General features: G+C 38.9%; 1 protein-coding gene across 1 annotated transcript; it reads left to right on the top strand.

Annotated features, from left to right (window-relative positions):
- Positions 1-5665: 5665 nt before the first annotated feature.
- On the top strand, positions 5666-6460 carry LOC133806202 (uncharacterized). The gene has a single exon (XM_062244327.1). It carries the CDS (start codon positions 5666-5668, stop codon positions 6458-6460), a length of 795 nt encoding a protein of 264 aa, XP_062100311.1.
- Positions 6461-14297: the final 7837 nt, after the last annotated feature.

The raw sequence follows: 14297 nt of genomic DNA, 5'->3' as shown, positions 1-14297 counted from the left end.
TATTAGAAGAATTGAAGAATGAATATGAAGCTCTCATTCAACTCTACTGTGATAATCAATCTACCATTAGTATTGCACATAACCATATACATCATGACAGAACTAAACACGCCAAAGTGGATCGTCACTTTATCAAAGAAAATATTGATGGAGGCACTATCAACATCAATTATGTATAGACAGATCAATAGTTGGTTGATATCCTCACAAAGGGGTTATCCAAACGAGTCTTTGATTTTCTAGTAAACAAGCTTGGACTCATCAATATTTACAGGCTAGCTTGAAGGGGAGTGTTGGCAGATAAGAGAAAATCAAAGAAAATCAAATTTCATGATTTGGTCAAAGCTATAAATTAATAGTTTTCCTTATTTAGATGATTTGTAGCTATCTTTGTGATTTGTTTAATATTCTGTAATTAAGAGGATTAGGTGTGAAAATTGTATAAATAGGGTTGTGCTCACCAATTGTATACTAAGAAAAGGAAGAAATAAAATTTATCTTACAAACTTCTATATTTATAATCATAAATGTAATCATAGTCATACATCACATTAACACATCATAAACATACTCTTTGTGATTATGACACCCCTATTGTCCATGTCACATCTTGAGGTAACCAGTAAAAAAATAGGCTGGTAAGACCTCCTCTATGAGGTAAACAGGATCTCAAGTCCTTCAATAACCTTGGCGCATCCACCATTTTGAGTTATGTCATATCCTTAGTTACTCCTTCGTTGCGTCGCATTCGGCACACTATCAACCTTTTCTTTTCATTCATCGTACAAGTGCATGTGTCACAGTTCACATCAAAACATAGAAATTACACATTCCATAGCACTTAACTTATCATAACATATCAAAACATAGTATTCCTCTTTCCATACACTTGGTTATCATGACATATCAAAACATAAAATTTACACTTTCCATAACACTTTATTTCTTGCAACATAACAAGCCATATCTTTCATAGCATAATGCATAGAAAATTCTATCTAACTTCCTTATACCTCAGGTCCAAGCAAAGTAAAGGGCAAAAACATCACAATGAGCCTATAATCATAACCAAATGTTCGTCTTTAAAATCACGTAAGAATACTCATGCCAACACACATACCCCACGTGTGCATGGGTCATGCACGAGTTGCACTACAATTACAAACATACAATAATACCACATAAAATCATAAAAGAATAGTGTTAATTCTACCAATCATTCTTCATGGTTACAAAATAAAAATTATTTGTTTGAATAATAGGCGTATATTTTAACGTAAAAACACACTTGCATGTAACATCCATAGGTGGGAGTGTTCTTGAAATTTAACGTTTAAAGTCAATAAATTCTACATGCTCATTTCATTGCCTTTGCTTAGAAAAATTCAGCAAGCATAATTTATTTACCTTTTAATTATTACATCATCATTCCGTTTAACCATATATTTGTCATTCAAAAATATTATTACAAAATTATAATTTTCTAAAATAATTCATTAGCCTTTTAATTTCTCATAAAATAATAATTTCATTTATTATTAAATAACAATTAAATGAACGTGACAAAATTTGTGGTTACTTATAATGACTAAATGAAGTTCATGATTACTTTTAGAAAAATAATTTTACTTATCATAAAAAAAACTGCATATTTATAAGTGTGTAAAAATCACATTTTTCATATATAAAATCCAAGACTTAATTTATTTGAGTATATATTTTACTTATCTTAATTAAAAGACATTTTTTCTTAATAAACAAAAAATTCCAGCAAGCATTTTATTTAATTAAATTCACATAATTGAATTAAAACCATATTATTTCAAAAAAATAAAATAAAAAAAAACAGCATGCTTTTGATTTAAGAAAATACATTATTAACATGTGAAAATCACTCTTTTTGTTGCCTTTGTATTAAAATATGCATTTTAAGTCAGAGCTTGCTTTCTTACCAATTAATATACAATTTACCAATTTAGAGTTAACAAAATTCAGCAAGCATACATTTGCTTAAATATGTTCTTAATCATGCTTAATCATTAACCTACCATGTTTTATACCCTTTAATGTATTTTAATATTACCATTAGCATGCAACAAATAATGAACTCATCTTAAATCACACTCACAAGGCCGAAAAATTCATGGCACAAGTCATGAAAATAATACCAATAAACCTATTCCAAATCAATAGTTTTAATATTAGCCACAAGGAACAACATAAACTCATCATTCAAGAATTATGCTTATGCCGAAAATTACATAGCATGTTTCAAATCCTTATTGTTTCCAAAACTTAAAGAAAAATCCTAGGATATTTCTAAGATTACAAGTGACAACAAGCTAGGAAGAGAATTAAAACCAAACATGCAAATAGGTAAGAACTCCTAACATGTTTCTACTTTCAAAACAATGAACATACATGAAACAATATTAGTACTATACATTAGAACTCTAGGTTACCAAAAAACGCAAGCACAATACATACAAAACCCTAGCATGCCTTGATCTCTAATACATAAAATCACATGCCTACTTTCATAAGCATGTTTATCAATCAAAAGACTCAATCACATGAGCCCCAAAATATTCATTAGGCCAACTATACACCATCCAAACACCCTCAAATCATGATCATGTCTCCTCTCAACAACAACCATCAAATCATAACTAGAATCAAAATACAACAAAACTACCACAAGCCTAGAAATTTCATATCATTGCATACTTCAAAGCCAAAATCCAAGATCAACACCAAATCAATCAAAATGAGAGAGAATTCATTACCTCTCTTGATTGTGGAATCAAGAATACAAGAGTGACAAGAACCCTAAAGTACGATCACCTTGAATACCCTACCGCCATATTTGAACCACAACCAAGTACTTACCCTAGGGATTTCGAACCCTAATCCCTTACTTCTTCCTTCTTCTTTTCCTCTTCTCCTAGCCTCATGAGCACTTCTCTCTTCCTTCTCTCTCTTGGATTCAACATCAACCACAAATGAGCCTCCCAAAACTCACTTGTTTCTTTTGTTAACCTAGTCGAACCCCTTGACTCACTTGCCCAAAATTGGCTTCAATCTTTCCCAAATTCCATCTCCCAAATTCCATGAAATTGGCAATTATGGCTTGATTGGATTGTCCTAGAATGGAAACTTCCCTATGCATTCACACTAACTTGACCGAGCACCCATTGCCTTTCCCTTCCTCTCTATACACGACCACTTAGAGCCAAATCACATCCTCTCTTCTCAATCCTTCCTTTCCTTATTTAGTTCAATCATCAAGTGTTACCTCACCCAATTTGTCTCCATATCTACTGACCTCTAATTTCCACCAAGGAAAAATATAATAAAATAAATAATTAACTAGAAGAGGTTTCCCACTTCTAATGCTCATGCCCCTATCTCTCTAGTTCTTTCCTTTTTATTTTCTTTTTAATTTCATAAATAAATAAAATAAAAAGAAAATTATGCATAGGGAAACTATTGCATGCTCACCATGCAACCATGCACACACACACACAAGTGCTGAAGTACATCTCTGCTAACCATGCACCTTGGTGCATACAACCAAAGCTCATGAACTTGCAAATTAAAATATTTAAATAAAAAAATTAACAAATTAAATTCACATAATTTCAACCAAACAATTCAAACAATTAAAAGTAATTTTCTAACATTTAACAATTAATAATAAAATAAAGAACAAAATTAATTAAAAAAAAAAATTGGTACATAAGGACGTGTGTGGACACGTAGGATATTATGGACAAAATTTAGACTCTCTTGATGTACTCAACCCATGAAATCAAAAGAGGTTTGCAAAGGACAAAGACTCTCACAGATTATGGTAGTATGGTAGTATTTTCAGTTTTCTCTAATAGCATATTTGCTTTGCTGGAATGGGTGTTGGAATGAAAAAGTAATTCCAAAACCTTGCTCATTCCAATGTTTGCTTTGAGTTTTATGCAATGGAAAAAGTACTCCAATGAAATCCTAATTACTATGAATGATGGAATAACTATTCATAGGTTTCCTTTCCATTTATATTTTTATTTTCCTATTTTGACCATTAAAAAAAAGAATTATGATGCCCAAATATATAGTCTTCAAGACTATTGGTGTATTTCGTGTATATGACTATGTCGTGTTCTTTTTTTTTGGCCCGTACATGTATGTAAATTCTCATAATGGAACGTCTGTTTTTTAATATACAATGGGTTGGGAATATATTATTATTATTCAATATGTAATATTACTTTTATTTATTTAAGATTCAATTCTTTTATTAATACATTTAAAAATATTTACAAAATTTTAAATAATTTTTTTTAGTTTGTTATAATTTAAATAATAATTTTTAATTATAAAGAATAATTTAAAGTATCTAAAATATTAATATTATTTTGTTATGTATTTAGAATATAAATAATTTTTAAAATTTTATTTAAATTTTGAATATTTTAAAAAATATATAATAAAATTGAAGTTTTGTCAATATGTCATTTATTCCATTATATTCCCACACCAAACAAAACTAAATAATTATCATTCCAAAAATAAATCAAGCATCATAATACAACTCCAATTACTATTCATATATTCTATTCTATTACCATTTCAATTCCATTCAACTAAATCAAAGGTCACCTCATAGTTGAAATATCAATTGCTTATTTTTACAATACACTATTACACTTTTATAAACCTAAAATAATATAATGAAATTAGACTCAATCAAAATTGATTAGGTTTAGGATAAAATTATTTAATCAATATTTTAATAAAATTAAAATATCTATTTTGAACTAATTATTTAATAAATAAATAATTCAAATTCTTAACAATTAAAATTTAACGAAATTTGAATGTGTCATGTGTCACACGCCAGTCACTTTGCAAGCACAGTGACTGGGCGTGTGGCACACATGTACTTCCCTAATTTTATCTTATTTATTTAATTAATAAGACAAAATATTTATGCATTAAAATAATATAATATTTCATAAATGCATAAATATCAGTTAATTCAAAATTAATTTTATCTTATAATTTAAATAGTTTATTATCATATAATAAATTAATATTTTTCTTTTTCATTATTAATATACCCAAAGTTAATTAATATTTAATACAACTAATATATAGTTTTTAAATAAAATATATTAGTTTATTTAATTAATTAATTACACATAACTACCACATAGTTACAACTTAGCCTCGGAAAATCTAATCCTTGACAATTAAGTCATTTTGTCCTTTTATTTTGTCAATTATAATCATACCCTTGATAGTGTAGTATAGAGGTGACTTGGGGACCATAATGTTAATAATATAAGTTTTATTAATATGTAAGGGTAGTTTAGTCTTTTAGCCTCTCATTATTTTGGCTATATATTTTGTTGCTCTTGTACTCTTATTTTCATCTCTTTCGACATAATGAAAACCTAGCCTCCCTTTTGATTCTCTCTCAAATCTCCTTTGTCTATTTTGCAAAATTATCATGGTATCAGAGCAATGTTCTTGAGTACCCTCGATTTGGTTGCGCTAGGCTTACAATCTCGGTGATCGAACTCTGTCTTTGGCTTTGATTTTGAGGTTTTCGCACCAATCTTGGGGATTTCGCACTTTATTATGTCTATTTGGATTTCGATTGTTCATCATGGCTGGCGCAAAAGATGATTCGCTTCAGTCCATCAATGTGCAATTGAATGGGCAGAATTATTCGTATTGGCATTATGTTATGAAATTTTTTCTAAAAGGGAAACGTATGTGGGGTTATGTTTCTGGAACTTCCACAAAACCGAAGGATGATGAGGATGAGAGCTTTGCAGAACAGTTGGATCTTTGGGATGCCAACAATTCGAAAATCATCACTTGGACCAACAACTCGGTTCAACAATTAATCGATATCCAATTGGCGAAATATGAGACGGCGAAGGAAGTTTGGGAGCACTTGGAAAGGCTGTATACACAGTCTAATTTCGCAAAGCAGTATCAGTTGGAGATTGACATTCGGGCCCTTCAACAGAATAGCATGAACACTCTGGAATTTTATTCTGCTATGTCTAATCTGTGGGATCAGCTTGCTTTGACTGAATCATCGGAGTTACGGGAATTTGCCCCTTACATTGCTCGGAGAGACGCACAACATCTGGTTCAATTTTTGATGGCTCTTCGAGATGAGTTTGAAGGCCTTCATGGAACAATCCTGCATCGCAGTCCTCTTCCATCGGTTGATTCAGTGGCTAATGAGTTGTTAGCAGAAGAGATTCGCTTGAAGTCTCGTGTTGATAAAGGGGGGGGGGGGGCGAAAAAAGGGATTCTTCCTTCTCCGAATCCCTCTGTCTTTGCAGTTCCTCATCCGCCAGCCTTCAACAATCAACACAAGACTCAAGCCAAGGTTGGCTATGAAGAATGCAGTTTTTGCAAGCAAAAGGGACACTGGAAGGCTTAATGTCCCAAACTGTTGAACAGGGCGCAATCATCGAATCAGTCTCCTCACTGGAAATCTGGCAACCAACCTCATCGACCTCTTCACTCTATGTCTTCGAACATGGCAGCTATTGTTCCACCTGCAGATTCTGGAAGCACTCACAGAGCAGTTTCAGAAGTTCATTGCCTCGCAGCCACACGCCATGTCAGCCTCCTCACACATAGGTTTTGTTATCCAAAAAGCAGGCATGGGTGACGTGGCAGGCATTTTTAACATGTGGCTGACACCTGGCAGAAGTTCTGTTCGACCATCGACCAGTGAGATTCTCTTGACGTAACATTTGAAGTGTCTATACGACCAGCTTGGTCGTATACTCCATATATTTAGAGATAATTTTATACAATTGTAATCATATCCAAGATTATCTCCCATGATCCATGATGATCCAATTATTTAGGAAAGAATATCTATAACTAATTCGTGTAACTCTCTTTGAGCCTATAAATAGAGAGAAATAGCTCAAGGAAGGGACTTTTTTTGGTAGATTGAAGTTTATACCTTACAAGAGAATTAGGGCTATTATCTGACGATTATACTATTCATCTCTCCCAGGTTTGTGAAACTCAAAGAACCCTAGTTCTTTGATCACTCCTTTGAGAACTAATATCAATAATATCTTAAGTGGACATAGGTCATTACCATTTCGTGGGGCCGAACCACTATAATTTGTTGTGTCCTTTACTGTTTTTTCCATTAAACCCATTTGAACACCTTTATTCATATCAAGCGTTTGACTCTGCGTCAGTTGACCAAATCGAGGGTCAACATTCTGGTGCTTTCATTGAGAGCTTGAGACGAGATTGTTGAAGCATTAATAGCAAAAACAACAAAGAAGACTGGGCAGGCGGCTGTCGCTCTACCATCTCAACCTCCTCCTCCTCCTGACATGGCTGAAAATGAGCCACACTTGGAATTTGATGAGGAGGAACTGGACTCTGAAATGCTGAGAAATACCTTGGGGGTATTGCAAGATGAATTGGCCAATCTGAGGGCCAGTCAAGAAAGTGCTGCGAAGATTATGGCGCGACAGCAGCAAGAGATAGAGCGTCAATGCCAAGAGTTGAGTGAAAGACAGGCGGAGATGGACCGTCGTCAGAGGGAGGCCATGACAGCCCTCGAAGCAGCCTTGCAGTTGGCTAGGAATCAGGCTGCACCAACCTCACAGCCTGATCAACCCTCGAATGGGCCACCTCAAAGGGGTCCCAATCCTAGCCCTCCGATCCAGCCAATGAGTCCTCAAAGGCCCGAGCAGCCACCAATGCCTCAGGATGATGTCCCACCAAGGGATCCTGAGATGCAATCTCCATCCCAGGCTGGTCGAGGCAATCCCCCGAAGCTAAGGCAGAATAGGGCCAGGCAGTAGCCCCATAGTCCTAGACGCCATGGGGGTGAAGAGCCAAACCCTCTGAGCAGGGGACAGCGTCCTTCTGGCAACAGAAGGAACTCAGAGATAAGCTCTGTGGTCTGGGGCCCCCCACGGCATGATAATGCACGGGGACCTACCGACCAGCGCAAGCCTCCCCCTAACGCTCGGGAAGTTCCAGCCCGAGGAGGCAACCGAGGGTACAGTCGGTCCCACCATAGCCAATCGAGGTTCAGAGATGGCCATGGTTACATTGAGGCTGATTCAGGCAGAGGGAATGCCGGTCAGAGAAATGAAGAGAGAGGTGAAGGTAGAAGTCCATCACCTAGGGAAGACCAACAAGAGAGACGTAACGCTGGGGGACAGCCCAGACAAAACAACATCTTTAACCAGCTCGGAGCAAGCGAGCAATGACGAAGAGACGAAGATTTAAGGGATGTACTCAACGACTGTCGGGAATGGCACGACGAGTACATTCCCCCAGCAGCAGAGGCCCCGACGATCCCTGAAGCCGTGCAAGCCCAGATAGATGCCCTGAACCAAGTAGTGCAACAGCTGGTCGGGGGAAGAACGTTTCACATCGACTACGACAGAAGAAGGGGCACTCCTTTCGTTCAGAGGATAGCTGTGGCAGAGACTCCCAATAAGTTTAAGATGCCCACACTTCCGAACTTCGACGGGTATGGTGACCCTGTATCTCATGTCAACAAGTTTGAGATATAGATGGACATTCAGAAAGTGTCTGAAGACGCTCGGTGCAAGATCTTCCCTACAACACTTTCTGATGCTGCACAGGAGTGGTTTTTTAAATTCCCTCCTACAAGTATTGTATCTTGGGAGATGTTCGTGAAGGAGTTTTACGGACAAATCTATGCAGGTCGTGTGCACCCAACTGGTTGAGATACGCCAGCAAGAAGGAGAACCATTGAAAGATTACGTCCAGCGCTTTATGCGAGCAGCCGCTGGAGCCAAAATAGTGGGAGATGAAGGCAAAATGATGGCTCTAACTGCAGAAGTTAGGCATCGTACGCCTCTGTAGAATAGCCTCAGGAAGCATGGGGTTAAGACTACCCAAGAATTCTTGGATCGAGCTGATCGATACATCAAGCTCGAAGATGCCATTGCCAGCGAGGGAAAAACCCCAGGCAAGGATAAGGGGACTAAAGATACCGCCAAAGCCGTGAATGGGTCAAAACCCAATGGCAACGGTAAAGGCAACAGGAATGGCAATGGAAATGACAAAAATGGGGGGAAGAGACCCCATAATGAGCCTTCTACCTCTGAGAATAAGTGCGCTAAGGGCAACCGTTATAAACCACGGTTCACTAACTATACTGCCCTTGTCGAGTCTCGAGTAGAGGTGTATCAGGCCACAAGTTCCAGTGTGCCGTACAAAAGACCCGCTGCCATTCAAAAGGATATTTCTAAAAGGGATACCACCAAGTTCTGTCGTTTTCACAACGACTACGGACACGATACAAACGAGTGTAACCAGTTGAAGGATGAAATCGAGTTCCTTATTAGACAAGGACACTTGAGAAGATATGTACGGGCCTTGGGGGCTCCCCAATGAGAGGCTCCAGGTGGCAACGAGCAGGCGCCTGCATGCCAACGCTCGCCACCTTTGCAGCCTGATCCCGTAGCTGACACTTTACTCACCATCTGTGGAGGCCTGCACCTTGCAGGAAACAGCGGAAAGGCAAGGGAACGATATGCTTGGACCCTACGCCACGACCAGGACATCGAGATGATGACTGTGGAGGACTGGGCATCAAAGAAGGCTCGGTCAGAGGATGGTGAAATAACCTTCTCTGATAGCGACGCACAACATGTCCGATTCCTGCATTTTGATCCGCTGGTCGGGATGTTCAAATTGCCAACATGATGGTAAAGAGAGTGTTGGTCGATACAGGAAGTTCAGTTAACATCCTGTATAAATCTTCGCTGGAACAGATGAAGTTGTCCGTCAAGGACTTGGAGCCCCGCAACCAAACAATTTACGGCTTCTCTGGTGAGGGACTCGCTCCAACAGGGTCAATGAGACTTCCGGTAACAGCAGGTACAATGCCCTCTACCAGGACATTGCTCACTAATTTCATAGTAGTCGATTGTCCTTCGGCTTACAATGCTGTAATCGGAAGGCCCATACTGGTTGACCTTAGGGCCGTCACCTCAATATGGTACCTGGCCATGAAATTCCCAGCAGACGCAGGGGTAGGACGCGTGTTGGGAAATCAAAGGGAAGCAAGGGAGTGCTATAATGCCTCAATTACTAAGGCCAAGAAGGGAATGTCGAGGAACGCTCCCCCAGAAAGGTTGCAGATGGCCATTGATACACAAGCCCAATCAGGTGATGAAGTCACCAAATAGGGTGTTGCCCAAAGTGAGGATAGAGACTTAGATCCTCGCTTTGGGGATTTTGAGGAAGATGTTGGACCTGTCGAGGACCTTGAGGAGGTCTAGCTTGATGAAGAGTTTCCGACCAGAGTTGTAAAGGTCGACAAAAATTTGGAAGCAATAACAAAGCACGCACTGGTGGAATTTTTAAGGAAGAACTAGGAAGTTTTCACCTGGTCACATAAAGACATGGTTGGGATAGATCCTGTAGTCATCAACCATGTCCTGAACGTCGACAAGAGCTTTCCACCCGTGCAACAAAAAAGAAGGCTGCTCGATAAAGATAGATCGAAAGCCTTAAAAGAAGAAGTTGAAAAGCTGAAGGAGAATGGGTTCATGAAGGTGGAGTTTTATCTTTCGTGGGTCTCTAATCTAGTACTGGTTCCCAAGCCTAACGGAAAATGGCGAACCTATGTGGATTTCACAGACCTTAATAAAGCCTGCCCTAAGGATTGCTTCCCACTCCCAAGGATCGACCAGCTGGTCGATGCAACTGCAGGACACGAGATCCTCTCTTTCATGGATGCACACTCAGGATACAATCAGATTAGTATGCATCCCCCCGACGAGGATCACACTAGCTTTCGGACTGATACAGGGTTATACTGTTATAAAGTAATGCCCTTCGGACTGAAAAACGCTGGTGCAACTTACCAGCGACTAGTTAAACACATGTTTAAGGAGTTTATCGGAGTAAACATGGAGGTATACGTGGACGACATGCTGGTAAAGTCGAAAAAGGAAGAAGGACATGTGAAGGATTTACAGGAGTGTTTCAATGTTTTGAATAAGTATCAAATGAAGCTAAATCCTCTCAAGTGTTCCTTCGAAGTAGGATCAGGGAATTTTTGGGGTTCATTGTCAATTCGAGGGGAATCGAGGCCAATCCCGAAAAGATCAAAGCCCTGATCGATATGAAATCGCCAGTGAAAATCAAAGATGTGTAAAGTTTGACTAGAAGGATTGCCGCACTTAGTAGATTTATTTCAAAATCGACGGATAAATGCGTCCCATTCTTTAATCTACTTAGAGGCAACAAGAAGTTCGAATGGACCGGAGACTACAAACAGGCTTTCCAAGCCTTAAAAGCCCACATGGGACAACCTCCTGTCTTATCAAAACCTTTAGATGGAGAAACTTTGTTCATTTACCTGGCGATCACCGAATATGCTGCTAGTGCGGTGCTAGTAAGAGAGGTAGAAGGCGTATAAAAGGCAGTGTATTATGTAAGCAAGAGGTTAATCGGGGCCGAATTGAGATATCCTCCCATCGAAAGATTAGCCTATTACTTAATCTTGGCTTCAAGGAAGTTACGTCCTTACTTCCAAGCCCATCCCATCACAGTCTTAACTGATCAGCCCCTTTAGCAAGTTCTACAAAAGCCAGAGGGTGCTGGTCGTTTATTGAAATGGGCAGTCAAACTCGGGCAGTTCGATATAACGTATTCATCGCGAGCAGCAGTAAAAGGAAAAGTCTTGGCTGATTTCATTGCTGAACTTACTGAACTCCCAGACAACGAGCAGAGCGAGAAACCTAGTGCGCCTGAGCCTCAAGTTGAAGCTCATTCGTGGAAGTTATTCACAAACGGATCATCCAAAAAATCTCACACAGGAGCAGGAGTGATATTGATAATGCCAGAAGGGCATCGATTTCACTGCGCAATTAGGTTTGATTTCACCGCTTCAAACAACGAAGCCGAGTATGAAGCCCTACTCGCTAGGTTAAGGTTGGCCAAAGACATGAACATAAAGGTGCTGGATATTTACAGTGATTCACAGCTGGTAGTGAATCAGGTCTTGGGGGAGTATCAAGCATGAGGTCTAAAAATGGTGGCCTATCTGAACAAAACCAAAGATCTGTTGGCACAATTTGAGAAATATACCCTCCCGCAAATACCTCGAGATCAGAATTCAAACGCAGATGCCTTAGCCAAACTCGCGAGTGTGAAGGACGCTGACACTTTAAATATAGTGCCAGTTGAGCGGCTACGTGAGCTGAGCATATGAGCAGATGAAGCCAATATGGAGGTCCGGTTAGCAGATACATGGATGGCCCATACTGGGAGTGTCTCACGAGTGGTGTACTACCAGCAGATAGAAACAAAGCCAGGACTCTTCAGAGACAGGCTGCTAGGTACATACTGGTCGATGGTGTTCTATACCGAAGAGGATACTCCATGCCACTGCTCAGATGTATTATGCCAGAAAAGGCAAAAGAACTGATGAAGGAGCTACATGAAGGCTTCTGTGGAGATCAAGCTAGGGGGCAAAGCTTATCAAAGAAGATTCTGAGGCAGGGTTATTTCTGGCCGACCATGAATGAAGACTCGATGGAGTTTGTGCGAAAGTGTGATAAGTGTCATAGGTTTTCCAAGATCCCACGTGCAGCTCCTAATGAGTTAAAGCAGATGCAAAGTCCATGGCCCTTCGCAGTGTGGGGTATAGATTTAATCGGGTCCTTGCCAATAGGAAAAGGTGGAGTAAAATACGTAGTTGTAGCAGTCGACTACTTCACCAAATGGGCCGAAGTTGAGCCACTCGCTACCATAACGACAAAGAAAAAGCTTGACTTTGTCATCAAGAACATTGTTTGTCGATACAGATTGCCCTGGAAGATTGTCTCAAACAATGGCACCCAGTTTGACAGTGACCTATTCACAGACTTATGTGAGAGGCGTGGAATCATCAAGAGCTTTTATTTAGTTGTGCATCCACAAGCAAATGGGCAAGTCGAAGGGGTGAATAAGACATTGAAGGATACCCTGAAGAAAAGGCTCGAGGAAGCCAAAGAAGCATGGCCAGAATAGCTGCCTGAAGTACTTTGGTCGTATAGAACTTCTCATCGAATAGCAATAGGTCATACCCCGTTTTCCTTAGCATACGGGTATGAAGCTATGTTGCCAGTCGAGTTAGATCTGCCTTCACATCGAAGAATCACATACGACTAGGACCAAAATAGTCTACTGTCGATGGAGTCCCTAGACTTGGTTGAGGAGAAACGAGAGAAAGCCCAACTCCAAGTAGCTGCGTACCAACAAAAAGTCGCCGGTATTTTAACTCTAAAGTAAAAGAAAGAAAGTTCAGCGTCGGAGACTTAGTGCTTCGAAGAGTTTTCTTAAACAGCTGTGACCCGGCTACTGGAGTACGCGGACCAAACTGGGAAGGACCTTACCAGATTGAAGAAGTCCTTCATCCAAGCACATACAAACTTGCATGCCTAAATGGAGATCTCGTTCCGTGCTATCAGAATGGAGAACACTTGCACAAGTATTATCAATAAACAATCCTTCTTAAAGGACTGGCTTGTATTTATTTTTACTTTTTACAAGTTTTGAAAAAGGGTTAGTCATGTTATATGGCTAATCGCTTATAAGTGTAAGATCTTTTAAAGATCACTCGTAAAGACATGTTTAGTCCATTTAAATACGAGAATTATAAGGGACTGTGCACAGCCAGTCATTCTTGCCAAATTTTGTAATTTTTTACAATTATTTGTTCATTACGTGTGTTGTTTTGCTGTATTATAAGTTTTGCATTTTATACCGAGCAATAATGTTCGTACAGGTCGTGGTCAAGGCAAGTGACCAAGGACCTAAAGCTCCTCAGTCACTTGGGGGGCATATAAGGCACATCGATAGCAAAGCATACCAAGAGGTATGTAAACACATGAACAAAATAAGTGAAAGCATGCTACGGTACTTAGAGTATTTTTCAAAATTTATATTTTGTTAAATCAAGCCAAAGTACTATGCTAAGTTCGGTCATCCAAACAGATGTTACCGAACAGATGTTATAATAAAACAGAAATATTATAATATCAAAGGGAATTCTTTTACATCGGAAGCAATACTTCTTGGATGTAATTGTTTAAAAATAAAAGTAAAATAAGCTGCCCATGCAGCCAAACCAAAGAAAAATCAGTCTTTACATCATGACCCGTAGGTCGTATGTTTAAAAAAGAAATAAAATAAATAGGCTAAGAAGCAGCAGGAGGATCCTGGGGAGAATTCTGGTCGACTACATCTCCTGGAGCTTCCCC

This window comes from Humulus lupulus, chromosome X (genome assembly GCF_963169125.1).
Source record: "Humulus lupulus chromosome X, drHumLupu1.1, whole genome shotgun sequence".
Classification (NCBI taxonomy): domain Eukaryota; kingdom Viridiplantae; phylum Streptophyta; class Magnoliopsida; order Rosales; family Cannabaceae; genus Humulus; species Humulus lupulus.
Note: the sequence above shows the minus strand (reverse complement) of the source record. Positions and strands in the feature narration are given on the sequence as shown.